At 47.4% G+C, this 18,424-nt stretch overlaps 3 protein-coding genes and 1 pseudogene across 3 annotated transcripts; 2 read left to right on the top strand and 2 right to left on the bottom strand.

Moving 5' to 3' along the window:
- Positions 1-1,029, top strand: LOC101770030 (protein STRICTOSIDINE SYNTHASE-LIKE 10). Its single transcript, XM_004986909.1, has one exon. It carries the CDS (start codon positions 1-3, stop codon positions 1,027-1,029), a length of 1,029 nt encoding a protein of 342 aa, XP_004986966.1.
- Positions 1,030-3,169: 2,140 nt separating this feature from the next.
- On the bottom strand, positions 3,170-10,358 carry LOC101769628 (annotated as a pseudogene).
- A 1,625-nt stretch (positions 10,359-11,983) lies between these two features.
- LOC101769221 (pentatricopeptide repeat-containing protein At1g28690, mitochondrial) lies at positions 11,984-13,829 on the top strand. The gene has a single exon (XM_004986908.2). It carries the CDS (start codon positions 12,094-12,096, stop codon positions 13,645-13,647), a length of 1,554 nt encoding a protein of 517 aa, XP_004986965.1. The 5' UTR covers positions 11,984-12,093; the 3' UTR covers positions 13,648-13,829.
- Positions 13,791-18,198, bottom strand: LOC101752573 (novel plant SNARE 13). The gene is made up of 10 exons (XM_004984215.3): positions 17,852-18,198; positions 16,485-16,577; positions 16,046-16,139; positions 15,933-15,970; positions 15,630-15,733; positions 15,077-15,156; positions 14,938-14,994; positions 14,603-14,695; positions 14,396-14,470; positions 13,791-14,159 (listed from the first exon to the last, which is right to left on the bottom strand). Exons 1-10 carry the CDS (start codon positions 17,926-17,928, stop codon positions 14,043-14,045), a joined length of 828 nt encoding a protein of 275 aa, XP_004984272.1. The 5' UTR covers positions 17,929-18,198; the 3' UTR covers positions 13,791-14,042.
- Between the last annotated feature and the right edge of the window lie 226 nt (positions 18,199-18,424).

Below are 18,424 nucleotides of genomic sequence, written 5' to 3'. Positions count from 1 at the left end.
ATGGCGCGCATTAAGAACCTGGTGGCGTCGCTCCTGTGTGCCGTCGCCCTCGCGCTCCTGCTCACGTCGTCGTCCTGCGCCGCCCAGCCGATCAAGACCACGCCCACGCTCTGGAGCTTTCATCTTCCGCTGCCCAACGGCGTCACCGGCGCCGAGAGCCTCGCCTTCGACCGCCTGGGCCAGGGGCCCTACGCCGGCGTCTCCGACGGTCGCGTCCTCAAGTGGGGCGGCAGCACCCTCGGCTGGACCACGTTCGCGCACAGCCCCAACTACCGGAAGATCCCGCTGTGCACGGCGTCCGTGGTGCCGTCGGAGGAGACGGAGAGTATCTGCGGCCGCCCGCTGGGGCTCCAGTTCTTCGCCAAGACCGGCGACCTCTACATCGCCGACGCGTACCACGGGCTGATGAAGGTTGGGCCCGACGGCGGCGAGGCGGAGGTATTGGCGACCCAGGCTGACGGCGTGCCATTCCACTTCGTCAACGGGTTGGACGTCGACCAGGCTACCGGCGACGTCTACTTCACCGACAGCAGTATCACGTACCCGCGCCGGTTCAACACGGAGATAATGATGAATGCCGATGCGACGGGGCGGCTGCTAAAGTACGACGCGCGGGCGAAGCAGGTGACCGTCCTCCGGGCCGGCTTGCCGTACCCGAACGGCGTGGCAGTGAGCGGGGACAGGACACACGTGGTGGTAGCGCACACGGTGCCGTGCCAGGCGTTCAGGTACTGGCTCAAGGGCTCCAAGGCCGGGCAGTATGAGCTCATGGCGGACCTGCCGGGGTACCCGGATAATGTGAGGCGCGACGCTAAGGGAGGCTACTGGGTGGCGCTCAACCAGGAGAAGGCGCGGCTCGACGCGGCGGCTCCCGTGAAGCACTTGGTGGGCGTCCGGCTCGGGTCGGATGGCGTGGAGGTGGAGGAGCTTACGGCGGCCAAGGGCGTCACGCTTAGCGATGTTGCCGAAAAGGACGGCCAGCTATGGCTGGGATCAGTGGAGCTCGACTACGTCGGCCTAGTTTATTAGGACTCGAGGATTAACTACTACTAATGTATAGGTGAATTAGTGCCAGATAAGTGTTATGGAACGAAACTCCTCTCTTATCTGATGAAATTCTCTCTCTCTTTTAATTACCTTGCCAAGTCAGCAATTTTACTAATGTGATATTGAATTTAATGACATGAAACTTCCCATTAAAACTAGCCTAATAGTAACATCGTCATTTGCATATGGATGGATTATTAGATATAAGCAGATTCAATCAGACAGCAGGTTCTAAAAAGGTTTACATTTCTTAGAACACCTTTATGCTTACATTAGATGCATAAATTTGTTTGATTAACTACTACTAATGTATAGGTGAATTAGTGCTAGATAAGTGTTATGGAACGAAACTCCTCTCTTATCTGATGAAATTCTCTCTCTCTATTAATTACCTTGCCAAGTCAGCAATTTTGCTAATGTGATATTGAATTTAATGACATGAAACTTCCCATTAAAACTAGCCTAATAGTAACATCGTCATTTGCATATGGATGGATTATTAGATATAAGCAGATTCAATCAGACAGCAGGTTCTAAAAAGGTTTTACATTTCTTAGAACACCTTTATGCTTACATTAGATGCATAAATTTGTTTATTCTTTTTAAACATTAATTTTATTCGTTATATAATGGTAGCATGGTGTGTTCTGATATCCCGTAATTTTGCACGATCTCTTGTTTGTCATTGTCAGGAACACATATAGACCTCGTGTTCCATTGAGACATCGAGAACAAATATTTTTTTATAAGTAGTTGGCAAATAACTAATTGCCCAATCTTAGATCACCGATCTGGAAAAAACATTCACATGGAAATAACATTGATTTGAGAAAGTTGTCCTGAAAATACCACTAATTTTACTATTGCGGACAAGAGCATGGTATCTGTTTGCAAAATTAATCAGGGGTATATCTCTACCTAATATTAAAGTGCGGTTGTTTCTTCCGACCATCGTGGTTGTTTTGAAAAACAGTTCCTCAATTTTTTCGTAATCAACCCGCGGTCCTTGGAATAGTTCTTGATAATGGAAGGTCGGAACTCTCCCGTCGTGTTCGGCCAGGACTCGTAGGCAGCAGAAACAACAGGGAGGCCACCCTCCGCCGCCCACTCACCTTGCCCCTGTATGCACGCCACTTATTGTTGCTGCTCCCCTCCGTGTCCATCTGCTTCAGCCATGGGCCCATGGCGCATTGATCCTCAACGTGGTGCAGCGAGGGAAAACAAGCACCGGAGCAGTTCGCGAGGCTGCTGGTCATGCTTGAGCTTGCCCTCAAGGCCCTTGCATGGACATGCTGCACTAGCAACCGACAAGAAGACCTGGAGATGAGTAATTGAGAGAGAGAATGAGAGAGAGATGCAGGTGGAGCTAATGATTGGCGTGGGTGCTCTGCAGCTGCCGTTTGCCTATTTCAATGATGAAGGAGCACAGAAAAAAATCAAGAGAGAGGTAGGGATGGTGCTTGGCACGATCGCCTCTTAGATGTGCTTCGTGTTTTGACCTCTTGGATGTGCTTCGTGTTTTGACCCAAAATAATTTAAATTGTGAAGTAAATTTGACTATAAAAATTAGATACAAATGAATAAGAAGAGAATTAAATAGCAATAAAACTAATCCAAAGAATCAAAAAAAATATTTTGTAGTTTAAAGATCTTTCCATAGAAAAAAATAGGAACAGAAGGATTTTCTAGAGCAACTGAACTTAATGTGCAAATAATTGAGAATTTGAGCGAGAGCTCTATATTGGATCTTTCTGAAAATTAGATACTAAAAGAGATAGCCCATATCCTCCACGGTGAAACGATGCCACCCTTGATCTAAGCACCTACAAAACGCTCCTTGATGCAGCTCATGTGGACGGCTGAGCAAGACAAAAGCCGAGTGAGCAAAAGTGATGGCAGGGCCATGACAATCAACGATAGCAGTTGTGCTTAGCCAGTGGCGGTGACTCCACGCTCAACAAATGATAGCTAAGTATCATCAAAATAAGACAACATTCGTAATAGTTGGATGCTAGATTTTTTTTCCTCCTGTTGCAATGCACGAACATCTAGTATTACATAAATTTCCCTTCAACCAAGCGTTACACGAAGAGTCGAAGTCGACAAGCTAGAAAGGCCGAAATCAGTTGACGAGCCTAAACTCGACGCCCTCGACAATGAGCCCGCGCTTCGGGTACCACCCCAGCACCTCGAAGCTCACCACCACCTCCCGGTCGGCCTCCTACCCGCCGTCGTCGCTGGGCGTGCGCAGCCGCCCCATCTCCATCTCCGACCACCCGTCCTCCCGCAGCCTCGGCCGCCTCGGTGAGTCCTCGCCAGTGCCGCGGGACACGGCCCTGAACTTGCGCGCCGCGGCCTCCTCGGGGTGGAGGCACACGGCGTGGCGCGCCCGCGCCGCCGCCACGCGGCCCCCGCCCAGCGCCACGGTCGTCTCCTAGTCCGGGTAGCTCAGGCCGCGGTGCCCCTCCGCCACGCCGTAGACCAGGTACGCGGCGTAGGAGGTCGCCGGCGTGAGCTCGGCGGCCGGGAGCCGGCCGTAGATGTCCAGCGACGAGCACTCCACCAGCTCGGCCACGTCACCGAACCTGCAAACGATCGCAACGCTTATTACAGCATGGCTGCCAAATCAGCGAAATCAGGACGGATGAAAGATTAGCAGTATAATTTTTTCAATGACCCTTGCAGATGCAATGATATGACATTGATGTCAACGTCCTCGACGATAAAGTCTTGAGTATGAAAAGACTTTTGCCTCCAGTGACATTTTGGAATAACATTTTGGAATAGAAGGGGCTTTTTGATACTAGGGCTGAAGTTTAGCCTTTATCACATCGAATATTCAGATGCTAATTAAGAAGACTAAACATGAGCTAATTATAAAACTAATTGCAGAAGATCCGAGCTAATTCGCGAGATAAATTTATTGAGCCTAATTAATCCATCATTAACAAATGGTTACTGTGGCATCACGTTATCAAATCATGAACTAATTATGCTTAATAGATTCGTCTCGCGAATTAGCCTCCATCTGTACAATTAGTTTTGTAATTAGCCTATACTTAATACTTCTAATTAGTATTAAATATCGACTAATTAAACACCTGAGGTGGCAGAATCTAGGAGCCAAACAGGCCCTAAGCAGCTCAGAATCACGGATCATTGAAAGTCACAGCTTGCCGTACACTACCGATGCGTGAAAGTCACGTCACCACCGGTGCTCCATTCTATTCTCTTGCTGCAGTGTTGAGCGAATGAGCATTGATCTCTGTAGGGCCCGCTGGGCCCGCTAACAGTTAAAATGTACAAAAATAACTTATTTTCTTCTCACTGCTAACCCGTGAGCAGGTAAGCAGCGGTACAGGTGCCGATGGAAATTATAATCTATACTTTGGCCTCGAGGAAACTTCGCATGTATTTGATTTTTGATTTTGGGACGAGGGTTGGATTGGAGCCGACCCCTTTTATGGGTTGGAGTTGATCCATCTCGTGTTTGGATGAGAGGGATGGAGAGGGATAGGTTGGACCCAGTTTTTTGTTTCATTGGAGGGATTGAGAAGGTTGGGATGGATAGCATTTTAACACCGTTAGCAACAGGTCCCACCTGTCAGCTGCGGGGTCCACATATCATCCTCTCTTTTTTCCCATGCCATCTTCTTCATCCTCCACGCCTGCTCCTCTGCTCGCTCCCTCCCGACCTCGGCCCCGGCGCCACCCGCTCCCTCCCACCCCAGCGCCGGCAGCCGCCTCCTCGCCGCCTGACGTCGGCCGCCGCCTCCTCGCCGCCCCTGCCCCCGCGCACGGCCGCCGCCTCCTGCGCACGCACGGACGGACGCACACGCCGTCCGTGCGGGTCGAGTGCGTCCGCTCGTTTTGGACGGACGCATTCGACCCGCATCTACGGGGAATATTCCCTATGGAGGTCGAACCCAACCCACTCCATTTCCAACCAAACGTGGGACGATGGGGTCGAACCCGTTCCGTCCCACATCGACCCGGTAACCAAACAAACCCTACAATCATCGATGCTGGCTTTTTTTCATTTGAGCATCGCGTCCTTCACCGCAGTGTGCTAATCCCATGCAAACCGATGCCTGATGAGGAAAGAGAAAAATGAAGCCTCGACTTGAAGGCACACTATGGCTGAGCTGGCGCGAGAGCTGGTTCCTGCATCCTCACGCTGATAGCATAGCCCCCGCGCTCTTCTCCTGTCGCAGTCTGATGCACATGTACGACGCAGAGCTCGGTGTGCCCTTTCCTCCTCCATGTGTCGCTGGTTGGACTACCGGTACTGCTAAGTCGGTGCATGTCAAGGCTGAAGGGCTGACGTTGACGGATTGTGCACCGTGCGGCCGCACGGCAACAACAATTAAGTTGTCACAATATCACCTGAGTTGTTTGTCATGTTTATTAGGTTAGGGTTGTGCGATGATTTTTTTCTCCCATTGCAACCCACGGGCATACCTGCTAATATATTTATATATAATATTAAAGTGCCGTATGTTTCTTCCAACCATCGTGGTTGTTTTGCAAAAAAGTAACTCACAGTTTTTGTAATCAACTCACAGTCCTGTGAGTTAAACACGCTGCAGTTTTTTCTTCCTCGCCTGTGGCGCGTGTCTACGATTGCCGACGTGTCCACAACGCGCGCCCCCTCCGCCATCCCCACGAACCAGTCTAAAGCGCTGCGACAGGTTCTGCGACAACTTCTGCTTGCACGCGTTCACGTCAGGTTCGGCACCAGCACACTTATCACCACTAGCACCAGCTTCCCCTCCTTCTCTGTGGCATCACATGATTTATTACGCGTTCGTGCTGGCGCCGCCAGTGGCAGATGTTCGATGGATGAACGGCAACACGTTGTTTGCAGGCAGGGGGAAGGAAGTGGAGCGGGATGCTGAGAAGGAGCTTGACGGAGGGGGCTCGGCGGCAGGCAGCTTGCAAGCAGCGGAGGGAAGTAGAACTGCCACTCCAACTGAGTGTGGACCTCTAGTTGCACGTTACCATTGTGGTTGTTTCACTGCTCTTGCATCTCATTGCAACGCACGGGCAAATTTGCTAGTATATACATACGCCCTTCGCCTGTATCAACAAACATGGACACTTTTGCTAGTAATATCACTTTGATAATTTAATTGAATTCATGTTAACTTAAGTGGACTAATTCACATTATTTTCAATCCACCATAAGTGTAGGTAATATTTTATTACAACTTGGTCTTTTAAAAGTTCCCATTTATACATTAAGTGTTAATGTATCACAACACGCAAAAGAGTATCAACATGTGGAATACGAAATTCCTAACAGTTATTATCAGAATCTGGCGCGCCGGGAGGCACATTGAGCGGGTTGCAAATTGTGAACTTTGTGGAGTCGAAAAAGAATCAATCCTTCATATCCTAGTGGAATGCACAATATTGGCAAGAAGTTTTTGGGAAGCTAGAGAGATATTACGGGGGTTAAACTGCCCCGTTTGCATCCAGTAACTTGGGCGAGAGATTTGCTGGACACCAGAGTGTGTCCTAAAGAGCATGCATCAGTTATTTTATGCGGAATGTGATCCCTGTGGATGGCGAGGAACGAACATCGGCATGGAGGGTCGCCAATACCGCTAAACATGGCTGTTGCATGGGCCAAGGATACCGCATATGACTTGTGCCGAATCAAACACCCTGAGAGGGCCACAAGAGAGCCAAGAATCGAGAAGATGTGGGAGAAACCTGGGCTCGGGTGGGTCAAATGCAACTCGGATGCGGCCTTTAGGGCGTGATTGGTTTGCTGCTGAGCTTAGCCTAGCTCGTATCTGGGAGCCAGGCTCCCGATAGCCAGGCTCAACAGATGCAATAAAGGTTTGATTGGTTGCCTGTATTCATTCACCCGGACCATGGACAGAAGTTGTTTAATTGCCCGCATGAGAACATGTTGCATGAGATGAACTATTACAAATAAATATTATTATGATGCTTATTTTATTTAAGTTTACTTTAATAGTTCTTATTCTACCTCATTAAATCTTAATCATTTTTGAAAAATACTAATACCACTTAATAAGTTAATCACTTGCTTAACATCATCATTAGTGAAAATCACTTGCACCCACCGAGCCAGGTCCACGGGAAACAGACTCCATCTGGGTTTCCCGGGAGCCAGGCTGAGTGGTGCCTTTTGCATGAGCCGGACCAGCTCGCATGAGTGTGCAGGCAACCAAACTAGCGCAGACTGCATCCTAGCAGCCTGGCTGAGCCTCCGCACAGGCAACCAATCAACCCCTTAACGTGGACTCACAAACGGGAGCAGCAGGTACGGTTCTGCGTAGCCACAACGGTGGCATGATTGCTGGATATGCCAAATGGTACGCGAACTCTTTGGATGCCCTAACAATGGAGGCGATGGCGTGTATTGATGGTATGGAGCTTGCGAGAAGACATGATGTTTGTCAGCTAATTCTGGAGACAGATTCCCAGGAGCTTATCACCCTATGGCGCGCTGGTAGGAATCAAAGATTAGTGATCTCTCCGCAAATACAGCGTATGCAGGATCTGAAGCTTTGTTTTAGTGCTTTAAATTTGCGTTTGCTAGTAGAGATTGTAACGAGCTTGCGAATGTGTGCGCTAGGCAGGTATCCCGTTTTCATGTAGTGGCTGAGTGGCAGAATGAAGTACCACTACCAATGTGGGATATCCTGACTCTGACTCTGAATGTAACAATGTTGTTGGTTAATGAATGAATGTCATGTTAACCAAAAAACAGTTACGAGTAAAAACTAATTTTTATCGTGAGTCAAATTTTGTTATTTTTTAGATCTCTCCACCTTTTATTTATTTAAAAATCTGGGAGTACGAATTACAAACACCATCTGATGGTGTTAGAAACCACACATGTCTACTGACCTGACTATAAATCGAGCTCCTAGCTAGCACATGTGCGTTCGATGTTGGATTTTCTGCTTTCGTGCACGACCTCAACAGTTTTGAATCTTCCTCCCTATATTGATCTCCCGGATGATCTGTCCATATCTACCCGTGCCAACCCCTTGGAGATTTTGTGTGTCGAATATCTTTTTTCACCCGACCCGCGGAACGCGCGTAAGGCCCGTATATGCCGGTACAACCCAGGTTTGTTTGTCCGGTTATCCTTCATTGTCTTTTCTCCATCGCTCCCTCTCTTTCTCAGTCCCTCGGATCTATCTTGAACAGAGGCAGCGCGCCGGAGATCAAACTTTTCGACGGCGGCTGCGCTTCATGGCGGAGGGCAGATGCGCTCCCTTCGCAAAGGAGAGTTCTTGTTCTAAGGTATTCCCACCATGGTTGTATTATCCTATGCTCATTTTGGTAGGGGTTTCGTTCCTCAGATCATGTTCCATCTCTCACTGCATTCGACTTGCAAATCCATGCATCCACCGGATTTAACTGCTCATTTGGGGAGTGGAGGAAGGTGTGATGAGCGGCTGCAGCGGCTCGTGTTTTATAGCTGGGGCATCAAAATTGGCAATGTTCTGGATGGTGATGTGAATGAGAGGTTATGCTTTTCTAAATGTCTAGAAAAGCATCTCCAAGAGTATCCAAAATCTACTCCTAAAAATTAGTTTTGGGAACAAACTCAAAAATACTTGCTCCGACAGGTGCCCAAACCGCTGCCCAATATTCCAGTGCATCCAATACTGGCGGCCATCGGAGCCATTTTTGTGCTGCTAACTCCCACTCCCGACCCCCAAAATCGAGCTACCCGGCGATTTTTCTTCTTCCCATGCGATTTCTTCTCCCTACAAACCATTTTCCCTCCTCCCATCTATCTCCTCCCGCGGGCGGCTATGGCTTGAGGAGAGAGAGGAGGGATCGATGGGGAGCACGGAGAAGGAGGCATGCTTGTCTTTGGTGGCTGTGGAGTTGGGTCATGTTGGATCGGATCAAACCCATATTTTTGTGTGTACTCTTCGGGTTAAGTTGGGTTTTTTTAATGTCGGGTCAAAAATTTTGACCCATGCTCAGCCCATATTTTAGATCGGATCATAAATACCGGCCCACGCCCACCCAACACATTAATCAGGTTGGGTCGGGTCGGATTTTTTTTAGTGGGTCGGGTCGGGTGACCCATGATCAGGTCTATTGCAGAAACTAGGTTGTTAGGTTCCCTTCATGTTATGTCTTTTTAGATCATCGGGTTTTCATTTTGTTACAGGAATTTTCAGCATTATGACACTACTCGGTCAAATCACTGTGTTATTCATTTTTGTTTATAGATTGCTATGGAAAGGAAATTTTGCATGGTTGATGCATCAATTGCTGAAGATAATGTTAATCCTAGTGGACACCTAAATATTCTTAAATTTTCTCATTACTTATGTAATATATTTCAATCTTTACAATTTTGTTTAATTTTACCTTTGGCAGGATGTGATTTCTTTGGGCCAAATCAAATTAATGTAATATTCTATTATGTTTTGTAAGGCCAAGATATGTTTTCTTTTTCATATATGTGCCTATGAGTTTGTCATCTTCATCTTGTTATCTTTATTTTTTGCCCATTCTATACTACCATTATTTTTTTCCAGTAGCATAATCGATTTATACATCTTGACGTATGCCTTGTTGCTAGCATATTTTTGTTTTTTTGGTTGATGAATATATAGTTTTTTCAGTCTAATTTTCTACTACAAACGACATTGATTAGGGAAATCGAGTGACTTTTTGCTCCTTTCCACTCAAAATTTGTCTGATGTCTAATTCTAATATTGCAACATACCATTAGTCTAAAAATCGAGTGATGCAAAGATACATTTCACTTGATTATTGTGGAGTCATTCCCAAAGAATAAACCGACAAAACTTAATTTCTTATATAAATTACATAATTTTAAATCTTAATAATATTTATGTTAGGATAGGAAGAATATCACACAGAATGCTTCGATAATACTATAAGGTTGCATTTGGATGTTGATATTCAGCCCTGGAATTGAGAATTGGTATTGGCTAACTCTAATGCCTACTGTTTGGATGGTTTGGAATTCGGAATTGGAATTTAACCCCAATGCCAACCGGTATTTACCGCACCTGCAGCTTGTCACCCTTGATACCGAGCGCTTCCCCACGGTTTTGCGCTGAATTCGCCTCCCCCTCGAAAAGAAATAGTCGCCCGCTCCCCAGATGCAGCGGGGTGCCCCTTCTCTTCTTCCTCGCCAGCAGCGGCGCAGCAGCCCTTCTATTCTCCTCACCTGCGGCGGCGCGGCAGCCCTTCTCTTCTCCCTCACCGGCGGCAGCATCCCTTCTCTTCTCCCTCGCCGACGGCTGCGGCGCCCCTTCTCTTCTCCTCATCCCCGGCAGCGGCGCCCCTTCTCTTCTTCCTTGCCGGCAGCAGCACCCCCTTCTCTTCTTCCTCCACTTCCTTCCCGGTAGGGTCCCTCCATCCCTCGGCGGCGGCCGCGGCACCCCTTCTCTTCTCCTTGCCAGTGGCGGTGGCGCCCCTTCTCTTCTCCTCGCCCCCGGCGGCGGCGCCCCTTCTCTTCTTCCTCGCCCCCGGCGGCGGCGCCCGCGGCAGCGCCCCCTTCTCTTCTTCCTCCACTTCCTCCCCGGTGGGGGCCCTCCATCTCCCTTCGCTAGCGTGGCCGCGCTGCAGTAGCGTCCCTCTGCCGCGGCCCTCCATCTCGCCGACATGTCGGAGCAGTAGGAGGCGGAGGCGCAGGTGAGGACTCGATGGAGAGAAGAAGATAGTTAATGCCAAATTCTATTGTATGCACATCCAAACAAGAATTGGTATTTGAATCCTCCTTGAATTCCATCTAGCAATTACATGTACATCCAAAAAATTGTTTTAGTATTGTGAACCATTTCTAAAACTAGGTTGAATTGGTATCGGACTCAATTCAATACCGAGCCCTCCAATATCGACATCCAAACAAAGCCTAACAATTATGATATAAAATGGGATGGAGATCATTTTAGCTTGGTGGGGTCATAATATGGTAAGATTATACATATGAACCGGATGCTAACAATAGTCTAAAATAAGTATTTTATTCCCCTGGTGTAAATGATTTCATGTGGCAACAAATTTATGCAAGCATAAATAGTAATGGGGTTATTAACGGCCCTTGTCCTTGAGCCGAAGATAGGGAGAGCATTAACAAGGGATTAAAGATGTGGCCATTGAAAAGTAACTTGGGATTGTGTCTTCCATAAGCTGATTTTTTCCCCAACACTTTAGATATTTGGCATCATAGTATTTTTATCAAAGTTTGATGTAGACCGTCTGGTACAATTCACGAAAGCACGTTTGGGCTAGCTCGAAGATTCTAAGATCAATTATCATAATATGTTAAGCAAAATGTACCTTAATGGAGATAAAAAAAAGCTTGTTTGCCTATCCAATAATCTTAACTACTCCCTCCGTTCCAAATTATAAGTCGTTTTAGCTTTTTTAGATTCATATGATTTGCTATGTAACTAAATATATATTATTTTTAGATGCATAATAAAATATAGGAGTTTGGGACGGAGGGTATACAAACACGGGTCTCTCGTTTGGCCACATCATTAATAAAACGTTAGCCCTTCGATCACAGCATTAATCAAATTTTAACCCTGGAGACCTGGATCAATCGACACTAACTGCCATCAGGCAACCACAGAAAATGAACCATCACCAATTCACCATGCATGGTGTAGTGAATATTGATACCTTCTAAAGCCGGGAGCAAAAGTTGCCTTCACTCTCAAATTTTCTCACGAACGGACAGTGAAACTATCAGCTTCACTAACAGATTGTACTTCCGACTAAAAATTAAAATCACTTTGAACCCTAAGGATCTCCACAGCGCTATCTAGTTCAACCGACAAATCGATGGTTGTTGGACTGTTGGTTGAAGTAGAGAGAGGCTATGGAGGTCATAAATTTGCACTAGCTCAAAGATAACAATTGAGGAACCAAAATTAAACCCAAATAAAACATGTTAAACAAAAAAAGACCTTTAGCTTGTATACAAGGGATATCTCGATTGTCGAGGCGAGCTAGAAATATTTCAACCTGAAGCGGAAAGTGACATCGCCCAAAATGCAACAGAGTAACAGAGTCCACTGCCTACCGCACGCTGGCTCGCTCCCACCGCGCGTCCCTCGCCACCTCCGCACCGCCGCCGCTCTCGCCACCGCGCTCCAGGGGCTCATCGACGCGTCCCCGCCGCGGCCCGCGTCGCAGACCCTCCACGCGCAGCTCCTCGCTTCGGGCCTCAGCGGTGCCGCGGACCTCTCCGTCAAGCTCCTAGTCTTGCACCTCCGATGCGGCTCCCTCCACAACGCCCGCGCCGTGTTCGACAGAATGCCGAGGCCGACCCACGCCGCGCACAACTACCTCGCCGCTGGCTACTTCCGGCGGGGGCTCCCCGGGGAGGCGCTCGGGGTCGTGAGGCGGCTCGCGGCGTCCACGGGGCGGGTGGACGTGTTCTCGCTGTCCATGGCGCTGAAGCTGTCCGCGGCGCTGGCGCTGCCCGGCGTCGTCGCGAGGGAGGTCCACGCGCGCGTCGTGAGGTCCGTCGTCGAGTCCGACGAGATCCTCTCCGCCGCGCTGGTGGACGCTTACGTGAAGAGCGGGCTGCTCGGCTACGCGCGGCGGGTGCACGGCACGATGCCCGTGCAGAGCGTGGTGTGCTCGACGGCGCTGCTCGTCGGGTGCATGAACGAGGGCATGTACAGGGACGCGGAGGCAATATTCGAGGGGATGGAGGAGAAGGACGTCGTGGCGTACAACGCCATGGTCGAGGGGTACAGCAAGTCGGAGGAGATAGTGGAGGGCTCCCTCGAGGTGTACAAGGCGATGCAGCGAGCGGGGTTCCGGCCAACGGTGTCAACGTTCGTGAGCGTGCTCGGCGCGTGTTCTCTCTTGTCGTCGCCGGAGCTCGGCGAGCAGGTGCACTGCCAGGCGATCAAGAGCAGCCTCTTCAGCGACATCAAGATGGGGAGCGCCCTGGTTGACATGTACGCCAAGTGTGGCCGGGTGGAGGACGGCCGGAGGGTCTTCGACCACATGGCCGAGAGGAACGTCGTCACCTGGACCTCGATGATCGACGGCTACGGGAAGAACGGCCTCTCCGAGGAGGCCCTCCAGGTGTTCGGCAAAATGCGGAAGCGGGCGGACGTCAAGCCGAACCACGCCACCTTCCTGAGCGTCCTCTCGGCGTGCGCGCACGCCGGACTGCTGTCGCAGGGCCAGGAGGTCTTCCGGAGCATGGAGAGCGAGTACTCGCTGCTGCCGCGGATGGAGCACTACGCGTGCATGGTGGACCTGCTGGGCAGGTTCGGGAGCGTGCGCCAGGCCTACGACTTCGTCAGGGGGATACCGGCGAGGCCGAGCTCCGACGTGTGGGCGGCGCTGCTCGGTGCGGCCACGCTGCACGGGGACGTGGAAGTGGCCGACGCCGCAGCGAGGGAGGTCTTCGAGCTCAGCCGCGCGGGGAGGCCGGGCGCCTACATGGCGTTCTCCAACACGCTCGCGGCGGCCGGGAAGTGGGACGGCGTGCGCGACGTCAGGGAGATGATGAAAAGGCGAGGGGTGATGAAAGACGCTGCCAGCAGCTGGATCGGCTCTGACAACCTGCCGCTCGTCGACTGATGTGAACGAAGATCTTGTTCAAGTAGAGTTTTTACCTTGCCCATGGGCCCATGGGCATGGCATGGCTTGTAAAATTTCTCGATAACATTTCTACCTTTCTCTATCGGGAAAAAAATCATTTTTGCAACTCGTACAAAAGAGAATAAAAAACCAAGTGACATAAGCATGCACTATTGAACTTACTTTTAATGACTCGTATAAGATCTCATCCCTGTTGCATATACAGAGCCAAACGGCCAGCGGTGTACAAACACCAAAAGCAGGAATTCGGACCTAGGGCTAGGAGTTAACACGAAAGAATAAATACACAAGCACAAAGAACAATTACGACATCCTATGTCTTATGTGGATAGCTGCTTCGCAAACAGTGCACCTTTATGTAACCTCCATGCACATCACAGACCTATGAAATCCTCTGCCCACAATAATCTCCTGTTATGGATTTGATAATTTTGTGCGGGCGGGGCCAGTCCTGGAATGTCTCGGATGTTTTTGTTGTTTGGATGGACAATCTGGAAGGACAGTAGATAGTGAATGGCTCTGATTAGATTCTCGTTGTCGCATTGTAATATCAGGAGATGGCATGAGATCTCCTTGAAGAATATTAAACTGAGAAGAAGAATATTAAACTGAGAATATCCTTGTAGAAGCATATGATAAGCCAGTAATATCAGATGGCACGAGATCTTGAAGAATATTAAATTGAGAATATCCTTCTAGAAGCATATGATAAGCATGCATTACATACCTTAACAACAATGATAGCAATCACACCTAAAACAATCAGAAAGAGGAATGCCATAATACATTTGTCAGTTGCAACCTGCAAAATTTATGTGTTTAACTTTCAGTTAGTGTTTGTGGACGACCTCAGCAAGTGTATGTGACACAGAGAGGGAGGGAGGAAGAGGGGGAGGGAGGGAGAGAGATAGAGGGAGAGGGAGGGAGGGAGAACCTGGCGACCAATCTCTTTCACTAATTGGCTAGCTTTCTTCAGAGAAAAGTGGACCGAATCAAGCTCATTGCCAATTCTCTTCATTTGCTCCGTCTGGAAACAAGATGAAATTTAGCGTTACAAACTCCTAATAATACTCTCAAATGCAAGTCTTAAGAGGGAACTTTAACCAGAAAATCTTGAGCCTGTCTACATGCAATCTATGAAATTGAATGGGACATTGCAGATACATCCATCTTCCAAGAAATCATTATGCTAAGTAAGCCAACATGTAAGCCAGCAGAAAACACACTTAGAAGGGGAAATTTCGGTACTCCGGTATAAGAGAAGCATACTTGCTGTGTTAATGTTGCAGCAGTTTGAGCTCCAGTCTCAACAGTTTGTGCCACAACCTACAAGAAGAATGTCTTGTAAGACATGCCATGGAAGAGCACTGAAACAAACTGGATAAGGGTATATAGTAAGGGAAGCAACCATTTTTGAACGTTCAATAGCTTGATCTGTTTGATCCATTTGATTCCTTCCAGCATCAATGAGTTGTTGATTTGTCATGGCTGCAAGGTTAGCCAGATGATCCTATTAGAAGAAATAAAATACCTTGCTCCTATATCAAGGGTTATGAACAAAAATAGAATGAACCAGTACAATCCTGATGTGAGAATTTTGTCTTGGAAAAAATTGTTGTTCATGTGTTTTTACTTTCTTTCTTTAGATGTCCATCAGGCATTTATAATGCATCCACAATTGGAACAAGCCAACTGAAACAAGATCACGAGTCTTTACTTGGTTAACAGAAAAGGATAATTTCCTATCATACAAATTTTTAAATTTCACAACACTGTCTTTCTGGAAGTTTAGTCTAGCCGTAGTACGTCTAATGTTAAATTTCAAAAAGGATCATAAGTTGAAATGTCGCAGATATGCTTGTATGCTCTGTGACTAAGCCATTTTACATGCTTTAAGTTTTGCAAAGCAACAGCGAGATAGAAAATTGTGAGTTTATGATGAAGTTAGCAGCTAATTTCACCTGATGCCATTTGAATATTGTCCTCAGCAGCAGGCTCGCTACTCCCAGCACCCATATCGAAGAGCTCAACCCTCTTATTGGTGTTACCAAGGCTACTTTGATATCTGCAAGAAACATTTGGAATTAGCCTTAAAACATAAAATAAGTACCAAGTGGCACAAGACTTTGCAGGAGGTATAACAGTTCAAAATAGAAGTTTCCAATTTTAGTATTATGCGTCTTTGAAATTGAGGTAAAAAATAAAAGGGAGCGAAAAAGAGACATGCACAACAGCAATTTTCTTAAGGACGGACTTCAACTTACGTTTTCCTCAAGGTGACGTAGGAATTCAACTCTTTGATCTGTACAGTGCACAAGAAACATTACAAAAGTGTGCAAAGTGAAAGGTAATGAGGCTACTGAAGTGAGTTACCAACCATGAACTGTTTTCTGTCATTTAGCTGCTTGTTGATCTCAGGTGGATTATTCGACTCCTCATCTTTGAGAACGCGATCAAACTCTTTGATCAAGCTGGAAAAAAAGGGTGGAATTGAAATTATTATACAATAATAATAATAATAATAATAATAATAATAATTGTAATAAAAACAACAACAACAATAGTGATTGTAATAATAACAACAACAACAATAATAATAAATCATTCAAAGGAGAAATCTTCATGACAAACAGAGATCATGTAATATCATTCCTAATTCAGCAGTTCACACAAGTTAAAGATGTTTAAATTATAAATACATAATAAAAATGGAGGACATGCATATGGATGAATAAGTAACTAAAGTGCATGCATTGAAAACAAATACATCAAATTTTGCAATAAGAAATTCAAGAGTAGTGTTCAGCTTGGCCCACCGCTTGCACTCCTTCATTTTCCCTGTAAGATCTTCCAATTGCTTAGCTTGCCTATTTGAATCTTTAATCTTATCCATCTTTTGGAATCCATTTCTGCACAAAAGTACATACCATGGAATAAAACTTCCTGTCAGCACTCAGAGGTACTTAAATAGGAAAGCAGCTAATAACTTGAACGCATGTTGAATGAGATCAGAAGAGAGTTAAACAATGAGTTTTAAAATCTGCATAAACATTTACGCAACGTAATCGGGTCTCATAAAAAAGGTGAAGATGCTATTATTTGCATCTCAGGTTGGATCCCACAAAAGAACTGCATTTCAAATATCAATTTGTGGGATCAATATAGTTCAGAGTAAGGATGCAAGCATCGAAATCCTTCAGATAAGCCAAAAACGGCTTGCAGTATTCATAAATGAAGTAGTAGAGAAGTGGGAGCGGGGCAAGGTTAGATATTTTAATTTTAATCAGATCAGTGTTTATATTACCAACAAGGAGGCATACATCAAAATCCATCCTGGCCCTAGGAATTTTCTACAAGAGCTTTAAACTTTCACCAGCATTTAATAGCACCAAACCATTCCATATCTCATTATCTAAGTGTCTACAAAAGGCAGGAAACTATAGCATCGGTCTGAAATCATTAATCAAATCATCTAAGTGACAAGCACGGATCAAACCACAGTACCTAACGTCATCCAAGAATGAAGTACTGGCATTCAGACAAAGATTTCCAAAACCTTATATAGAAATCCATGTACAAGACTATACGCCATGTACAGCATAGTGTGACAGCAAATAAGTTGATGAAGAGAAATTAGGTTGTCGAATCTACTAGAAGCATCAAGTTCAGCAGTTTCCAATCATACTATATAGGCACACCATAAGCCAATGCTGCCATTGCAAAATTTTGTCTATCAGTTCCAAGGTGGGGTTCAAGTATTATGAACAAAAGAGGCAGCAAATTCAGCGGGACTTCTTCACTAATTATGCGAGAATGCTTAGGAATGGTAAAATTACGAAACCATGTGCCATTTACATAATCTCAAAAGTAACATGGCAGCAGGAATACACTGAACGATGGAAGCAAAAAAACCATTTTTAGTATCCCGAATGACGTCTGAGCAAATCACAGCACACAAGGTTAAAGGTTCAGTGTTCCTTGTGACTACAACCCCGAACGCGAAATTGCCAATTGTTTGGTTACCAACTCGATTCCGTTTGCTAAATTCTAGCTTCCAATCGCCAGCTGTAACGCAGCTTAGACAGCGCCGAGGTCAGAGCAGCCCGAAAAGCCGTCAGCGGCTTCGCCAAGGCAGCAAGTCAAAACGCAGCGAAGGCGAGTGGAGGGGAGATCCAGGACTCACTGTAGCACGCGGAAGATGTCGTGGATCTCGCCGTCGATCTGCTCGAGCTCCGGGCTCATGGGCAAGTCGGTCGCCATGGCGGGCGGCCCCCGACTCCGCCCGCTGTCCCCGCCGTTCCGCTCACGGATCGAAGAACCCTAGCACGCCGGCCTCCTCAGGCCGCCATTCCCGGTGGGGTCCGAGCGGAGGCGGAGGGCGGGGCCGCGGCCGCGGAGAGGGAGCGTCGGGGGCGGGGAACTGGGGAACCGGAGAGGAAGACGATGGGGAAAGAAGAGAGGAGGGGCAGTTGGGGACTTGGGGTCTTGGGGATTTCGGGTCAGAGTACACGAGTACTAGGGGCCCTAGGGCTTGGCTCCTGCCTGGGCTGGCGTATTAGCTGGGGTTTAGAATAGAATCCGGCGAAACAGCGAGGCCGAAGAAAGCGATGCGGGACTGGCTGCCTGGTTCGGTTGGGGTGAGATAACGTTGTTAACTTCGTGGTTCCAGCTAACCGCTAAAACGTGATGACGTCGCTTCTTTCAGGTGTCAGAGTGGATCGATGGACACCTTGCAGCGAACCAACCATGTTGCAAC

Source organism: Setaria italica, chromosome IX, assembly GCF_000263155.2.
Source record: "Setaria italica strain Yugu1 chromosome IX, Setaria_italica_v2.0, whole genome shotgun sequence".
In the NCBI taxonomy this organism is placed as follows: domain Eukaryota; kingdom Viridiplantae; phylum Streptophyta; class Magnoliopsida; order Poales; family Poaceae; genus Setaria; species Setaria italica.
This window is presented reverse-complemented; position numbering and strand designations above follow the sequence as displayed.